Below are 17,751 nucleotides of genomic sequence, written 5' to 3' on the forward strand. Positions count from 1 at the left end.
GTTTTTCTGCTCCTTCCTAAATTAGCAACAGTCTTCAAAAAAAAATAAACCCCCAAAACTGACATATCGATGGAGAAGAAAATAGCTCTAATTTTGCTTTTTCTTTTACATGGAAAGTTTCAGTTTATGATCTATAACTAATAGAAGTGGACAAGAAAATTTGGGGGAAAAATGTCTAGACAGCCCAATGTCAGACAGTTCTTTATTCAAGAAGCAACATGTGATACAAATTCAAGATTTTATTAAAATCATTTGTAAGTTAACATAATATCTCAGTGGTTAAGAAAAGTTTTTAATAAAGCAGAAGAATGAGCGAACAGTGTTAACTGTGACATTTAAATGATTACATGATTTAATTACTCTTCGGATAATAAGCAGCTTTGTGAACACCTCTTCAAGGAGCTGAAACTGGTGCCTACTGTGGAATTTGCAGTTGCATTAGAGCTTTGCTTCCTGCCTTTGGTAATTTTAAGAAAACAAATGGAAATGGTTTTAAGAACTTATAAAAATCTTCCACTTACAAAAGAAATTAAAAGGTAAGGAGGTAGGCACTAGGAAGAAAGATGTGAAGAAGAAACACTCACACATATGCACACATGGTATAGATGACCCTTGAACAACACAGGGGTTAGAAGTACAACCCCCTGCCCAGTTGAAAACCTACACATAACTTCTGACTCCCTCAAAACTTTATTACTAATAACCTACTGTTGACCAGGAATCTTATTGATAAACATAGTTTATTAGCACACGTTTTGTATGTTAGATGTTATTATATACTATATCCTTAGAATAAAAGAGAAAAAAATTGTATTAAAATCATAAGAAAAATACATTTATAGTATTTATTGAAGAAATTCCATGGATAAGTGGACCCTCTTAGTTCAAACCTGCATTGGTCAAGGGTTATTTGTATTTATTTGTGAGACGGAGCAATAGAGAACAGAGGTAATAACGAGAAAAGTGACCAGAAGTCCAGCCCATGCTAACCCCTTATTTATTCTTGGCTGTCAGGGGTTTCCGGCTGATCTTTTTCGATTTGTCGTTATTTTTCTTCGGTGGTTCCGGGTTTGCCTGCATGTGTCTGCCGTAGAGACTGCAAAGACAGAGGGAGAAACTGTGAGATTTACCTCACTAACACAAGACAAGCTTGTATTGGTAGAGCTTGAAACAATAGATGCATCACCAGGAAAAGTCAGTAAAAGATTAGAAAACCAAAAGATCATTTCTGCTTTCTCTGGGTCATACACTGTATTTAGGAATTAAAAATTCTGTTACACACACACCACACTCCAGGAGGTCTAATTCTGGACCAGTCTCTTGGAATTTCACAGTCACTGGGCTGGTGTGAAAACACCCAAGGAAGAGGGATACAGGACTGCGAAAACTGGTAATGCTCAGTCCGACATGCCAGACTGAAGCTCCAAAGGCTGTGAGTGTTTAAGTCGACAATGACAAAAATTGGATAGAACTGAACAGATAGTGTCCATTTAGTGAAAAGTGAGCATTATGCCTGGCCTAAAAGCCCAGGGGCTGGCTAATGTGACAGACAGCAATGGTGTCCGAGCCACGCTGTCTGCTCATGTCTGATTGATAGTGTTGGCGTGGCGACCACACATCAATGTCATGTTAATAAGTACCGCTGATTAAATGTTGACAAAGTACCCTACAATTATGGCGGATGGCATTCATTGCAGAGCAAACTAGCTCTGTGGCTGAGAGGATTGAACTGAACAGCAAATAGTAATTAATTGATAATTTATGAGTAATTCTCATTAAACTAAATTAAAAGCCACCCTGAAATAAATATAGCTCAACCTCAACTCCCCTTATTGATATAATTGTGTCCCTGGAGACCCCGGTGGGTGTCTTGGTTTCTGCAGAGGAAAGGCATTGCCTGACTCTGCTTGTCGCAATGACTTGTGCCTACTGAATGAGGGTTGACACAAAGACAGACCTCCCTGTACAAGTTCTGCCTTGTTCTCAGGTCCACTCAAGGAAGTGATGCCCTCTCCTAATACTTGCTTTTTGCTAGGCCAACAGTGTGGCACTGCTTGGCATGTACATGTCTCTTGATGACACTGTGGTTGACGGCCTGAGGGATGAACCTGGCAGAGTTGGTCTACTGATGAAGGGCTTGGGGAAAGGGGACAATAAGGTTTTGATAGATGATCCTGTATTCTATCTTCCCCAGAGGCTTCTAAGCATCTCCTTACAAGCGGTCTGAGCAGGTTCCCTCCACAGGGATCAGGAAGCTAGGTCTCTGCTCCCAGGGAGCAGAATCTGAGTTGGCAGAAGATGGACCAGAAGCTGGATAAGGTAGGTCTGGCAGGTGCTGGGATGTTCTCCAGGTAAAGCGGGGAGCCATTTTTTGGGTCAAAGAGATATCATCTATCCTGGATAGGTTACATTTGACCATGCAAATTAGCTTTCAACTTCTGTAAGTTAGCTTAGACTTTTCATTAATCTAATGGAGAGAGAGGCCCAGGCCTACCCAGCCTGACAGTGGCTCCACAGGAAAAACTCCAAGAGAACCTGCTACCCAGGAAAAACGATCTTTACACCCACATTTGCCCCTCTCCCTCACACTTTAAAAAGGGCCACAGGTGTCAGGGACACCAGGGGCCCTGGATCCCAGAAAAAGAACCATTGGTGCAGGCAAAGAGGAAGGTCTAGTCAGTCCAGCTTCGCTGCCATGGTGCCTCAACCCTAGTGATGTCCCTGTCCTAATCCTAGAACCTATGACTGTCACCTTACAGGGTAAAAGGGATTCTGCAGAGGTAAGTAAATAAAAGATCCTGAGATGGGAAGATTATCCTGAATTATCTGGGGGAGGGGAGGTCAAACTGTGCACCCCTTTCTCTTATACCTCCAGCATCTCTCGCAGATGCCATCTACCAGGCAGAGGAAACCCCAAGACAAAGCAGACTTGCTGGTTACTCCTTTGAGCACACACTTTGAAACATACTTATGGTCTAGCAGCCCTGCCCCTCCCCTCCTCCTGCGCCTTCCTCAAGCGCAGGGTCTTAGGGCCTCAGTGTTATGCTGGAAGGGAGGCCTCTCCTCTCTGGGCTCCTCTCACTTGGCCCAAAGCAAGGCTCTGACTCTGCTCTGGGCATGTGCGTGGTTCCAGGATCTTCAGTTACCCAACTTTCTCACAGCTGCATGTATTTCTCCTCTATTTTCCAAGTCCTTACCCAATAAGTGATAAAAATATACACGTCCTTATAGACAACATCAAATTTGAAGGGTTACAAAAATCCATGCAAATACAATGCCATGCTTCCTGCACTTGGAAATGCAGTAGTACTGAGGTGCTAGGAAAGTGTTATCGGCAAAAATGAGGTTGGAGGAAGGAGAAGATCTGATACGGGCCTGCTCTGTACCATGTCCTGAACTAGCAGGCATGGAAGGCGTCCCAGAAGGCATGGGGTTGTCTGGGCCCTGATGGTGGCCATCTAGCAAAGTCACTTCCGAAGGGGTTGCAGAAGCTCTTGGGACTCAGCAAGGCTCTTCTTTTTAGGAGGGAGCTGGAATGTTCCCAGTTTCCATTCCTGCCTTTTTTATGCAGACCCAACTGTGCCTGAACTTCCTGGGACTACATAGCAAGTCACTACAAAGGGCCGGAAAACCAAAAAAACAAATAAAAAAAAATGACGTGGTTTTCCTCTCAGGGTGGCCATGTGTTAAATAAGCCAGCACCATGACAAGCCTATTGCAAGTGGCCAGCGAACACCTGTTGAAAAATAGGACTGACGTGCGGTTATAGAGTGATTAAATACAGATAATTATATGATTACTTTACTTCTTAAGGGCTTTTTCCTCTGGAAAAAAAAAATGACATGGTATTTTCTACCAATGCCAAATCCCCAAGCATCTCTGGAAGAAAGGTTTTAATCCTCTTTGAAGAAAGCACCTAAGGCAGAGCTGAATGCAGTGCCCCACTTCCTCGGTGAGTCACCGCGGAGCTGGGATGACACTGCCCTCCCTTCTCTGTGGGATCCTTTCACTCCTCCAGCTTTGTGTGCAGATGCAAGTCGGCACTTTACTAAGCGGCCATTCCCATGTGGACACATCACTGTGGCAGAGCAACGGGACAAGTGTCTCAGGGTCCAAAGCCTGGTACTCCATTCCTGGCTCTACCAGTGATTAGCCATGGGGCCTCCATTTGGGAAGTGTGGCAGGTAGAATAACACCCCCTAAATGTCCACATCCTAACCCCTGAAACCTGTGACTATATTATATTGCAAAAGGCACTTTGCAGAGGTGATGGAGTTAAGGATCTTGAGAGGGAAAGGTTAACCTGGATTATTTGGGTAGTCTCAAAGTATTCACAACAGTTTATAAAAGGGAGGCAGCAGGGTCAGTCTGAGAGAGATCTAAGCCTGTGACCCTGCTGGCTTTGAAGATGGAGGAAGGGGCTACCACCCAAGGAATGCAGGTAGCTGCTAGAAGCTTCCAGCAGGAAATGCATTCTCCCTTAGAGCCTCCACAGGAAGCAAGCATGTGGACACCTTGATTTCAGACTTTTGGTCTCCAGAACTGTGAGATAACACATTTATTTTGTTTTCGGACACAAAGTCCATGCTATCTTGTTAAAGCAGCAATAGGGAACTCATACGGAAGTGAAACTCTCTGGGTCTACACAGGGCAGCCTATCAGGAATATCCTGCTTAATTTCAGCAGGAAGAAAAAAAAGAAAAAATTTCTGGGGCAGCAGCTCATTGAAAAGAAGGAATGAAAAGTTAAAAATTAAGTTTCAGAAAGGAGACAAAATGTGCCCAAGGAACGATGGGCACTGTTTCTACCAGAAGGGTGGGAACAGGCTGGCAAACTGTCCCCTCTCTACTGCAGTTAGTCTGGATGGTTCCAGCCCCTCCATTCTCTGAAGCTAATACGACTCGTGTTCTGAACGTACCTGGGATTAATTTATAAGGGGTGATGGAGAGTCACTGAGTGCTGACACAGAGAGGTCAATTCCATTGGAAGAAGTTTTACAGTGTGCAGTTCCTAAGAGGAGGGGCACACCACACCATGCAGGGCCATGTGGGGAAGTATCAGGGTTGGTCAGGAGCAGAGGAATGAAGGAGAGAGTTTGGGCTGGAGCCAAATTTGAAAGAGTTTAGGATTGGATAGTCTGAATAATTTCAGTGGTCTCTAGGCCACAGGATGCTCTCGAGTTGTCCGGTACCGGGGAGAGGTGTGTGTGCTTTGGGGGTACAGACTTTGGAGTGGTTGGTTTGTATGTGAAAGGCACCCTTGCAGGCGTGTTGGTTGCTATCTGTAAGTCAGCTAATCCTGGGAAGGGCAGCTTCTCCCCAGCCAGCAAGGTCTCCATGTGTCAAAGCCTCATAAAATATAGCAAATAAAAAAACATGATTAATTAATATAGCCCACGGACTTTGGGATGCGTTTTTGTCCTCCTGACTACCCCATATCCTATTCTCATGAGGCACTTTCCCCCTTAGGGCCTGTTCCTTCTACCTCTTCCACCTGGGAAAATGCCAGACATTCTGGAGAGCCTGGCACAAGGCACTTCCAGCACTCGCACATCCCCTCACTGCTCTGCTCAGGGGGCACCTGCCCCACCCTGTCCTGAGGATTCCCAGAGAACAGTCCCAGTCTTCACTCAGCTCTCGTCCCTGCACCCTGCTTGGCTCTGACCAATGTGACTCGGGCAAGTGCCTAACTTGCCACAGTCTGAGGTCCTCATTTGCAAAATGAGGATAAAAATTTCTAACTATGTCACAAGGCTTTGGAGAAGATTAACTCAGACATGGAAAAGGTCTTGTCTGTTCAGGCATGTAACAGGTGCTCCAGGATGGCTCTGCCGTCGTAAGCTCTCAGGAAGGTCTGTGACTCAGGCTGACGGCCAGTTCCTCGCACTTCTCAGACACTCCTCCACACTCAGAGCACAGCCAGGAACGCCGCCCTGCCATCAGACCCCTTCTCAGAGAGGTTCCTGGTGGGCACTGAAATCCGGCAAGGCAGCTGGTGTTGACAAAGGGAGCCTGGCTCCAGGTCACCAATGGGGCAGCCACCACCAGTGGGCAAACTGTTTAACCCAGAAAATGAAGGGAACCTATGGCAGAGTCTTAGAAAATCTCCTCTCTCCTGAAATCTGAGGTTTATAAACGATAATTGGGAGATGATCAAAGAGGGGAAAAAAACAGCAAATAACAACCTAAAGGGAGAGGAAAGCGATCAATTATGCTCAGGAGTATGATGAACAGGATTCTGTCGCTAAATAGAAAATAAAAGGCGAGGTGCATGTGAATGCTCTCGCTGTGGGACGTGAGTGAGCCAGGGCCACCAGGCCACAAGGGCTCTCCATTTGTCCCTTCAGGGTGGGCCCTGTCCTGAACCTGAAAACTCCCTGCCGAAGACCAAAATTAGAGGAATAATCATGAAATGATTCCGGGGACTTCTGGGGTCACCAGACTGACCCCTTCAGAGGCACCTTGTGAAAGCAGCCTGCACACTGGCCACTGTGAGCTTCACACAGCTGGACACTCCTGCCTGTTGGCACCTAAGATTGCACAGCAAAACATTCCAGTGCACCTGAATCAGGATAAATTTTGCAACAAATATTATATGAAGCAGGATGACATGATGTTTTTATATTATGGATCGGTAAATTTTACCTACTGTGTACATCTTCAATTTTTAGAGATACAAAGATCTGTTGCAGACTCTCAACCTCTTCACGGCCGCAGCAATGAAGACCAGTGTAGACTGCCCCATTCCTTCTGGAAAATTTCCTCCCTCAGTTGTAATGCACTATCCTGGTTGTTATTCTTTGTTTGGACACTTCTTTGGTCCTTGTACTTCTGCATTTATCTCTTAGTGTTCTCTTCCCCAGAACAATCACCTGGTTTTATAGCTTCCATGATAATTTCCGAGGTAGCCCTCCATCTCATCACCATCCTCAACCCCTGCTGTGCCTTATTCTTGCTTGGACACTCTGCTCTTAAACCCAACCAAAACATGTAACAGTTGTTTACCCCAACTTCCACAATATGTTCCTCTATGTCTTCAGACCTTCAGGATCAAAACTGAAGTCATGAAGGTCATTTTGACATCTGCCTCTTTTTTTGATCACCACATGAATCAGTTTGACCGACACTTCTACAAAAGACATTCTTAGCCAGGGACCAGGGGAATATCTGAAACTCTAAGCAAAGCTTTTTTTTAGCAGAAGGAAAACACAGTTTTCATCAGCTTCTCAATAGGTTCATAATTAAAGGGATTAGTTAGCCCCTTTAAGGTATGTATTCTTATTTTCAACATCCTATGATCTTATCCATTCTCTTTTTCTCCTACGCTAAACCAGGCCGCTATCACATGGCCACTGGATTATTACAATGGGTCATTTCTTGGTCTCCCTGATGCCGATCCATTTCCTTCTTGAGTATGTCTTATACACAAGCATACGCATGGAAAACAGCATCCACTGCTCATGGGATCAAGTACCCAGCCTGGTGTGTGGCATATGGCGGCCATGGAGCAGGCCACATCACATTTAACTTGCCCACCGTCACCTTCTCTGTTCACTAACACACCTGAGTACAGTAAGGCTGGTCTGGAGGTAGCAGTGTAGGGTGTAGGAAAAGGGATCAAGTGTGAATTCTGCCACATATTAATTGACTAACCTTATTGCATGTCTTTCCAGAATATCTATTATCTTAGCTGTTGAATGGGAATATCTGCACATGTGTGCCTCTCAGGTATATCTGACAGTCAGAATGGCTTCAGTTCACTGAAGTGCTGTGAAAAATACAAAAGTGCTGCATCAACCTCAGGCCTAGGATTAGCCTTTCCCACCCGCCAGCACTCCTTTTGGTCTGCTTTTCGCTGATCTGTGTTACTACTTCTTGGAATGCCTGCCTGAGCTCTTTCTGTAACTCAGATTTCATCCGTAGTTTTAGGCTTTTTAAAGCCACTTCACTCCCTCCACCCTTCATGAAATACTGTGGGATTTATCGGGATTTCACCATTAAGCCCTTGATGATCCATAAAGCAATTCCTGCTCCTGGCTTGTTATTTCAAAGTAACAGTATGGTGCCTGTATGGTGACACGTTAAACTGTGCCTACCATTCATTCAGCATTCACTGTCACAACAACCCAGTAAAGTGGGGGCTTTTATTGTCTTCATTTTTCAAATGAGGAAACTGAGGCTTAGCAGGTGTAGGCCCCAATCAAACCCAGGCTATCACTCCCAAAGATCAAATTCTGAATTCATCACATTATCTTGTCTCCTATCTTTGTAAATTTCTCAGTTTTTGCCTTCTTAATAAGCTGCCAATCTTCCTGAAGGCAGACTTCACTTCTTGTGAATTCTATACACTCAAAGCACTGCTAGAAGTACATTGTGTGGTATGTAAATATTGTGTTTGAGAATGCCAGGTATATGAGACGGACAATATGCTGTTCTTAAGTCATTTTCTCACGTCATCTGCCTCCCTTTTGTTATTTTTGGGGTGGCCACGGGAAGTCCTTATACAGATCAAGAAAAGAACCAACTTCAAAATCTAAATATATGGCCAGTGACAATAATGAAGAGAAAATATTTTGTTTATAATCTATAATCTTATGGTAGGATGCTAAATTTAAAATCTCCACAAATAAATCTGTGGACAAAGAGTGAAGCTGAGATTATTAATAAGCATTTGTAATAACTTTATCTATCCTACCTAGAAGCAATGAGCAGCTGATGACAGAACCATAGCACATAAATTGCTGAGTCTTAAAGAAAAAATATTAAGTTAGCATATTCTCATGAGAAGTCTCATTAATTCAAAAAGCAATGATTTTTGAAGATCAAGCCTCCAAGAGATGGTTCCATGTAATCCACTCATGGCAATATGTGTCTTTCACATTATAACTCACTGCTCTCCATTGCCAACACATAGTATAAAAAAAGTATAAACATACATGTACCAATGGCATCCATATAAATAGCCAAAAAAATTATAGCTGGCTTACAACAGATATGAAGCTACATGAAAATGTAAAATATAAGGCAGATTTTAAAATATGCCATACATTCCAAACTTGCTATCTGCCCCACTGGAAGGGAGAAATAAGAATTCTGGCAGAACAAAACTAACAATCTCATGCACAAAAGATGCTCATTAAACTTCATCATCCTGTCTACTTTAATGATGCTTTTACTTAATAAAAATTCCCCGAGCAGTTGCAAGGATATTAGGCAAGGTCTTTGGTTATGTATCAGAGGTCCAAGCTGTCACCAGCAAGCATGCAGTTCAGAGGTATGGTCCCTGGGGAAGAAGCAAATACAGCTTTCACGGAATACATGCAGAGAAAAATCAATAACTGCAACTTGCTTCCCTGCTTAAGCATTTAAGAAAATAGGCAATCCTTTTAAATTAAACTGCAAAGTGCTAAATGTTGCAATTTCCAGAATAAACTAAAAGGAAATGAAAACAAGTCTAAGGGATTTTTTAAGTTCCTAAACAAGCTACTTCCTTAATAGATTTCATACCTGAGGATTAAAAAATATTATTTATAAAAAGATTTTGTGATCTAGTACTTGCATCAGATTTTTAAAAAAGACATCCAACTGTATTGTTTCTATGTGTTTATAATATGCAGATAGATATACAAACCTATTCATAAATATGAGAAGGGGAAACGTTATTTTTATATTTGCATTTAACCCTTTCAAAAATGATACCTAAAAAAAAAACCACTAAAATTCACTAACTTGAGTCTGGCTATATAATAATTACCAATAGATCCTTTAACATGGACAGCTGGCACTATATAGTCACAAATTGCTGCTTTTGTCCATATCATGTAACCCCTTTAATGTTCTCATTTTTAGTACATCCTTGGCCAGAGGGACTAAAACGAAGTCGGGGCGAGAGTGAGGCACTACCAAAAATTTGAATCTAAAGGCAATGAGATTGTCCGCTAGGTGTTGAATGACAATATCAACATAAAATGAATCAAAAAGAAACATGAAATGTCACCCCATATAATACCAGCACAACTCTTAGGCAAGCAAGACGTGACTGTAACCAGAGCACAGGTATTAAAAAAGCCCGATGTCGTCTGCCCGTCATAAGAGTGTTGGTGGGCAATGTGGTGGGGTAAATGGTGATAGGAAGAAGTAAGCGCCCCCTAGAGCAAAGCAGAGGGGCCCCAGGCTGTAGATGCCCCTACAGGGCCATGTCTCCAAGAGGAAGCCAAGAGAAATGTGGCATCACCCCAGCCACTGAAACGCTGACCTCGCCTGCATGGTCCAGCACTCCCATCTCCCACCACTACCCCCACATTCCCAGTCCCCTGCCCACTTTTGAGGTTTGTACTTACTATGCACTCTTAAAGGTTCTTCTCCAGGCCTCCCTGAGATAGGCAGTTACGCGCCCATTTCACAGGTGGGTGGGGAGAGCACAGAGAGGTTAAATGGCTTTTGTGTGACACAGGTCTGCTCCTGACTCCAGTCTAGCTATGCTGTCCCAGCTCAGTCTCAAACCTCTCCTCTTCTCTGGGGACAGTAACTGGTTCACACCTGAGTCTGTGGCGAGTTAGAGCCAACTAGAGAAAGACCTGGGGACTTAGCTCAAACTGTTGGGAAGAAAAGTACTTTTTTTCCTGATTTAGTTAAATTAGGAGCCAGATCTGAGGCCAGCCATGTTGACACCTGTGAAGAGAACCCGCCTGGGAGGGAAGCCCACACAGACAAAGCAGAACTCGCAGATGCAGCGAGATGGCATTGAGCCCTGCTATCATGCCTTGCCTGACATCTGCTGCATCCTGGATGATTTTCAGTATAAAATAACAAATAATCCCAACCGCTCTTAGGATTTGTACGCCTTGAAATCAAAGGAATGCTGAGTCCTGACCGACACATCACCCTGGTCTACTTCCAACATGAATTTCTGAGAGGTCTTTTTGCCCACATGACCTTTGACCACATTCATTTCCTTTACAACAGTGGTCACAATATAATAAGTTTATATGATTACTTGTTTCCTGCCCCCGGAGAGAGCAGGAACCTCGTCTGTCTTATTTAGTATGTTCCGTGACTGCTATGCCATGGGCATGCAATGAATGTTTGTTGACTGACTGAATGACTGGAGGATGTACTGGAAGTGTCCAACTATGTGATGCCTTCTCCACTGGATCATTAGTGTCTCTGAAACAGGGACAATCTTAATCAGTTTGTTTCTCCAGTGCCTGCCACATACTCGCCACCCAATAAGTATTTACTGGTAGACTGGGGGAATGTCTTAGCCAAGGAACATTTCCCAATGTCCTCAATTCCATGCTTATCGATTATCTATCAGTTTCCCATTTAGAGCTGTCTACTGAGAGAATATGTGCTGTGCAGGCCAACAGGCTGTTTGAATCTGATTCCTACATCAGTTTCGTATGTGCTTTGTTCAATTTCTACAGGGTTCTGGGTCTACAAGGCTAAGAGCACGTCTGGGAATGTAGAAAATACATCACGGCACCATTTATTTAGTGAGGCCACTTGGGAGCCCAGTCTGTCTTCCTCTCATGGAGATTCTTGTTCACAGTACTGTGACCAGGGATTTCCATTAAATTCTTTTAACATGCGATAGGCTTTTGTTGAATATTAACCATATCAGATATAAATAAGAACTAGCTGAAGATAGTAACTGCTTATAAAAGAGAATTAAGTTAAAATGAACATCTTAAAACCAGTGAGATTTTTATTTTCCTTCGTACAAACAAATGAAAAGTCAGAATGGGTTTTTATTATGGATATATAAGAGTCTTTCTGGCCTCAACATGGTTCCTTCACGAATGGCTACAGGTTGTTCATGACCTCTAAAATTATTAAGCTAGTAATCACAATAGCAAAACTCATGCAGCACTGACTATCCAGTAGCATTTCCACTTGAAGCTTCTGTGAAATTTTCTATAAATTAACTCATTTAAACTTTACACAATATTACAGGAATGAAAGAAATCCTGTGGGGGGCATATTTGTCCCATGGCTCTAGATATAAATGATGTCACAAATACCAATGCTTTGCCTTCTCTTTCTTTTGTTTTTCAGATAAAGGATAAAATATAGAGATATCACTCCTCTTCCTCTTTTTCCTCCTCCTCTTTGTAGTTACCATGTTAGACTCTGCTCCTGGGACCATGCTTCCCTGTTTCTCTCAGCCCAGTTGACTTGATGACTTGACCATGGCAGGTGACTTATGCTTAGGTCAATGGAGAGCTAGATGTCTCTTTACATTTAAGTAGAAACCTATATTCCCAGAGAGCAGGGCAAATAACATTGAATGAGACTCAGAAGGCTTTGGGATTGATCCACAATCTGCGCTTCCCTAGTCAGAAAATCGGGCATGTGGGCTTCACAGGTGGTAACTGCTGAGACTGAATGCCGCCCCTCGCCGCACACACGGATGGGCGCGGGGCCGGACTGCAGCAACGCAGACAGAGCACTCTAGGCAACGGCCTCAACTGGGGCAGAGTCGTGCATTTGAATGGAACTCAAACACGTTACATATGAAACTTGTACAGCACTGTGTTTTTTATCAACTCATTGACCCTTAAGCAAAATCATGTTAACTAAAACCTTACAGGGCTTGCGTCTGCCATCTCTAAGGTTCTTTCTATGTTCTGGTTAGGTTGCAGCATGATGCCTGAGATTTTAGGTAGCACTGTATCATTTGCCCCTCTTCCCTGTCCACCACGGATTTTCTGTGAGGTGAGTCACATTCTACTTACTGACTGTGCAAAGAGATTAAAAAAACAAACAAAACAAAAACAGAAACAAACAAACAAACAAACAAACAAAAAACGTAGGAATTACAAACAGAAAGTATCCATCTGACCTACAGGTGGACTTATCCACACAGTGCTCTAGCCAGAAGACTCGCACCAGGGAGATGCCAGGAAGAAGCAGCTACGGGTAAAATCCACTCATGACTTCTTGCTCTTTCCTCGGCAAAGGCGAACTCCCTCACGTGAGCTGGGCTCTCTCTGAAATGCCAAACCCCATCCTTGTAACATAACATCAAGTTGATTTGTGCCTTCCCTCCATCCCTGATCACAATCATTGAACTAAAGGCTAATAGCAAGGAGAGACTGGCAGACTGGGAGGAGCCAGGCTTTCAAAGGCAAAGGAACAAAGTGGAATTGGGGAGCAAGCCAATAGCTGTCAAAAGAATCGTGGAGACATCTGTGAGAGCTCAATAGTAGATAAGTCTTTGGATCCCACCGTTTTAGTTTGACTTTCATGTTTTTGAATTTTGTGGAAAAAACATATTCTAGAAGGAACAAAAGATTTAAAAAATGTTTTAGTCCTAATAAGTAAATATTAATATATGTCATCCAATCTCTCCTAATTTTTTAAAATCAGATTTTTAAGTCTCTAAGTGCAAAAAGGTTAAAAACTAAGCTGTTGGTGGTTTATGCCTGATGTAAAAACAATATGCTAGAGGATTCTGTGCATGAGTAGTAAATCTGGGTGGGGAGCCTGTGAGCACATCAAGAGGAGGCCAGGCCTCTCTCTCGGGACTCAGGCCTTAGTTATTTGATGCCCCAATAAGCCTTGTCGACTCAGAGCAAACCGTAGCTGCAGGTGGAAGAGAAGAGCTAAAGCTTGTCACAACAGGCCTTGTAGTCCAAGAATCTCAAGTGTTTCATCTAGGAATCTCACCCACAAAATACTCCTGGAAGGTGTCAGAGTGTTCTAAATACAGACGGTGAAAGTGAGGTGAAAGTCAAAGCGAGAGGCGGAGCTAGCAGAGGACCAGAGGGTCTGCGGAACACTGCCGGGCTGCTCTTTGAGATGGTTTCCAGTACCTTCTGTGGGTGTGGCCATGAGGTGGCCAGTAGGACAACACCTACGTGAAAAGCCAGAGGGAACGCATGCACACTAGTTCTCTCACATATTAACAAACCATGTTCTGTAATAACTGATGAAAGCTGACCTCTGTTCTCAGGAAAGAATATTCTCCCTGAATAGCTATTAATAACCAAGAAGATTTTTGCCCAACATACTTTCCAGAAATTGTAAAACAAGCCCATCTTAGTAAGTAGTGCCTGCTATGTTGCCTACGTATGGTGAGTTCAAGTACCCCTCATAAATATTTCAGAAAGCTATTTTTAAAACTTGTTTTAAAACACATATTAGTACTTCCAATTTATAGAAACATATTTCATACTTTCATCTAGCTATAGAATAGCTGTCCAAAATATGAGATCCACAAATGTAACTTTAATTTCTCTAGTAGCCACATTTAAAAAGACACAGATGAAATGAACTCTAGTAATATATTTTACTTAACCCAACATATCCAAAATATGATCATTTCAACATGTACCCAATAAAAACAATGACTAATGATCAATTTTATCCTTAATTAAAAGATAAATTATTTATTGAATATATCATATAAACGTAATGATTTTTTTGGTACTGTCTTTGAAATCTGGTGAGTATTTTATTCTTACAACACATCCCCGTCAGACAAGGTAGAATTCAAGAGCTCAAGAGCCACAGGTCACTGGCAGGTATCACCCGGCACGGCACGGCATGGCACGGCACAGAGACCACCTGAACACAGTGGAATTGAGCCATCTTCTTGTACTTTTTGAAAGCTGATGGACCCTTTCTTTGCATATGGTTACTTTTAGTGCTTTGGGAAAAGGGGGGATAAGTAAATATACCACATAGTTTTTTTTAAAAAAGTAGTCTCACTTACCTAGAGGTCTGCCTAATCTTTAATCGTTTACCACAGTTCTGAGTACGAGCCGGGAAGGATCTTTAAGGCCAATACAAGTAAACTCCTGAAGCACACGAACACTACTTGGTTGGGGGAAAGTAGAGTCAATCCTTCTCCTTCCCCAAAGCAAGAATATGTAAAAACACCTTTAAAAGCCCACAGTACTTGGCTTGAAGTAGGCTGAGTGCACTATCCATGGGGGTCTCACGAGGAGGGGTTCAAGAACCAGCAGCCCTAGGCTGTGTCTTCATGAGTGTTGCCATTTCTAGGCCAGCCAGCCCGTGTCACCCAGCTGTGCTCCTTCTGAAGTGGCAAGTACTAAATCTGGACTCTGGTTCTGCACTCTGCTCCTGCTCCATCCCCTGTCCATCTCTGACTGCTGGGAGGGGAGTCTGGGGGGATGCAGGAAGGTCTACAGAATCACATCGCAGGCAGCCACGAGGCCAGACATCCCCATCAGGCTTTTGTGAAGGAGAGACAGGTGCTTAGAAGAGATAAGAGACATATATCAAAGCTGCTGGCTACATTGAGGTAACAGCATTCTTAAATTTCCCATTTCATCTCAAGGTATTTTTTCCCCCATAAAACTCGGAAATGTGAAATTGAAAACTAAAGCAAGTGGAGACTCAAAGACCCATCTACAACTGAGCACCCACAGATGCCTTGTTATTCTTTTGACAAATGCTGAATTGTTCCCAACTGCCACTGCTTCCCTGCCTGTGACAGCACAGCCCCTCACCCATTAGCCTCGCTGGGGTCCATGGCTGTGCTTGTATCTCCCACATCACTGAGGGCTGCCACGCTCACCTCTGGCTAGTATCACTGGGGAGCCTCTCTTACAGAGGACATTTTACAGAGCTGACTTACAAACCACCCACCATGGGCACAGCTGGTAGGACTCGAACACTGACTGTGTGTCCTGGGCACCTCTAAGCCTTAGTTTTTCAATCTGTAAAACAGGAATGATAATCAGGCCTACTATACTGCTTACAGTTGTGAGGACTGAATGAGGAATTCATGTAAAGAGCTTATCACTGTGTCTAGCCACATATTAAACATAAACTTTCTCTCTCTCTTTTAATCCTCACCCAAAGACTCTCCTCCCCTCCCCCCATTGCTTTTAGATAGGAAGGGAGAGAGGAAGGGAGAGAAATGTTGACTGGTTGCCTCCAATATGTGCCCAGGCTGGGGGGCATAGGTACCCTGACCAGGCACTGAACCCGCAACCAAGGTATGTGCCCTGATCAGGAATCAAACCCGCAACCCTTCAGTTAGTGGGACGGCATTCCAACTGAGCCACACCAACCAGGGAAAGTTTTCTTTTTTCATTACAACCACTGTTAAGAAAGGTTAGGTCACTTTGTCACTTTAAAAATTGATTCTTTGAGAGAGAGAGAGAAAGAGGAAGAGAGAGAGAGAGGGAGAGAGAAACATCGATTTGTTGTTCCACTTATTTATGCATTCATTAGTTGATTCTTGTTATGTGCGGAGATTGAACCTGTAACCTTGATGTATTGGGATGACACTAATCAACTGAGCTATCTGGCCAGGGCCCACGATGTCACTTTTGTAGGACCTCATCTCAAATGAAAAAGTAAAGGTCCAAGTCCTATTTTTTCTGATTTCAAAATCCAGTCAAGAGAAATGGAGAGGGAGAAAGAGGGAGAAAGGTGTGGGAAGGGGAGGGGGGAAGAGAAGCGGGGAGGGAGATGGAGAGAGAACATGAATCTCTCTATGCTCAGCACCTATGCAGAAGTGAAAATGTCTGGCAGACTATTGGAGAGACCTAGTTTTGAATTTCATCTATGATAATTTGTAACTAGGTAAGCTTGGTGAACTTAACCTCTCTGAGCATACTTTTTCATCTGGATAATGGAACTGTTAATAATAGTACATACTTCAGAGTCATTAAGAGGATGAAAGCACATAAATGACAGTTTCTTTACAAAGAGATATTTTTTAAACATTGTAACATGTAAGCTTGAGGAAAATAGAAAGTGGTAGTGAACATAAGTTGGGGGCCTTGGATATAAAACGATCAACAAGTTAGTCACTTTCCCTATCCAGCTGGTCTCTTCATAAAGTATATAAAAATGTCTGATCACTATTTTGTACACCTGAAACTAATATAATATTGCCTGTCAACTGTAATTGAAAAATTAATTTTAAAAATAGTTTAGTCACTTTCTGAGCCTGGTCTTCATACAATGTACTGGCCGATGCCAAAGACAACCACTGAACAGAGTCCGTGGAAGAAGGTCCATTTTCTTCGCTCTGTCCAGGGTTCTGAATGGGAGGCTCACTAGTACTAACTGAAGAAATGAATAAGGGTATTGAGCACATCTTTCCTCCTCTAGCTTCAGCTCTCCCATTCACATGCTACGCTGTTCTCGAATCTATTCAGATGGGAACCACATTACGTAAGAGTCAATAATCTTTATGGTAACTCTGCAGTGGAAGTGTCATTTGTTGTAATGAACACTGATCATAAGTTAAGCCCTTAGCTACTCTCTCTGTTATTTTTCATTATACTGTTCCTTGCTCTGTTATATTTCAGGAGTACTGAGGGAATTCAACCAACTATGTTCACCAGTCAGCTCTTCGTTACTCAGATTAGAGTCTGCTAAGATGCAATGGAGCAATTTGCAAACGTACTGAATCTCAAGGAAATGCATCAGATGCCAGTTATATGTTCTCCTCTGCCAATGCCAGCAGGCACCCTGCCTTCCCCTGATTTTTTGTTCTCTTAATTTGCTATTTTTCTCTCTATTTATCTCCCCCCTCAATTCACAGTATGGTTCTCTAGGCCCAAACCAGAGAGTGTTAACAATGTGTTTCTGGTAATTTGCATTTTCAGTAATGACTCTTTGTTCAATTTGACACCCAGAATAAAGTTTCCAAAATCATCATCACTTCTCATACAGCTCTCACTTGCAAACGCCTCTCTGCTTACATTACAGCCATTCCCTCTCCAGCTGCTTTGAAGGGCACTAACTCCAAAAGGCACACCAG

The 17,751-nt window shown here is 43.0% G+C and overlaps 1 protein-coding gene across 2 annotated transcripts in view; it reads right to left on the reverse strand.

Moving 5' to 3' along the window:
• Window positions 1–831: 831 nt before the first annotated feature.
• Window positions 832–17,751, reverse strand: part of RSU1 (Ras suppressor protein 1) — a 202,520-nt gene continuing 185,600 nt past the window's right edge. For both annotated transcript variants that reach the window (XM_090268019.1, XM_090268018.1), the window contains exon 9: window positions 832–1,096. In XM_090268019.1, the coding sequence (XP_090124145.1) occupies window positions 994–1,096 (103 nt within the window). In that variant the 3' untranslated portion in view covers window positions 832–993. The remainder of the gene's footprint in view (window positions 1,097–17,751) is intronic.

The sequence above is a fragment of the Furipterus horrens genome, unplaced genomic scaffold (assembly GCF_987537825.1).
Source record: "Furipterus horrens unplaced genomic scaffold, mFurHor1.1.pri manual_scaffold_2, whole genome shotgun sequence".
Taxonomy (NCBI): domain Eukaryota; kingdom Metazoa; phylum Chordata; class Mammalia; order Chiroptera; family Furipteridae; genus Furipterus; species Furipterus horrens.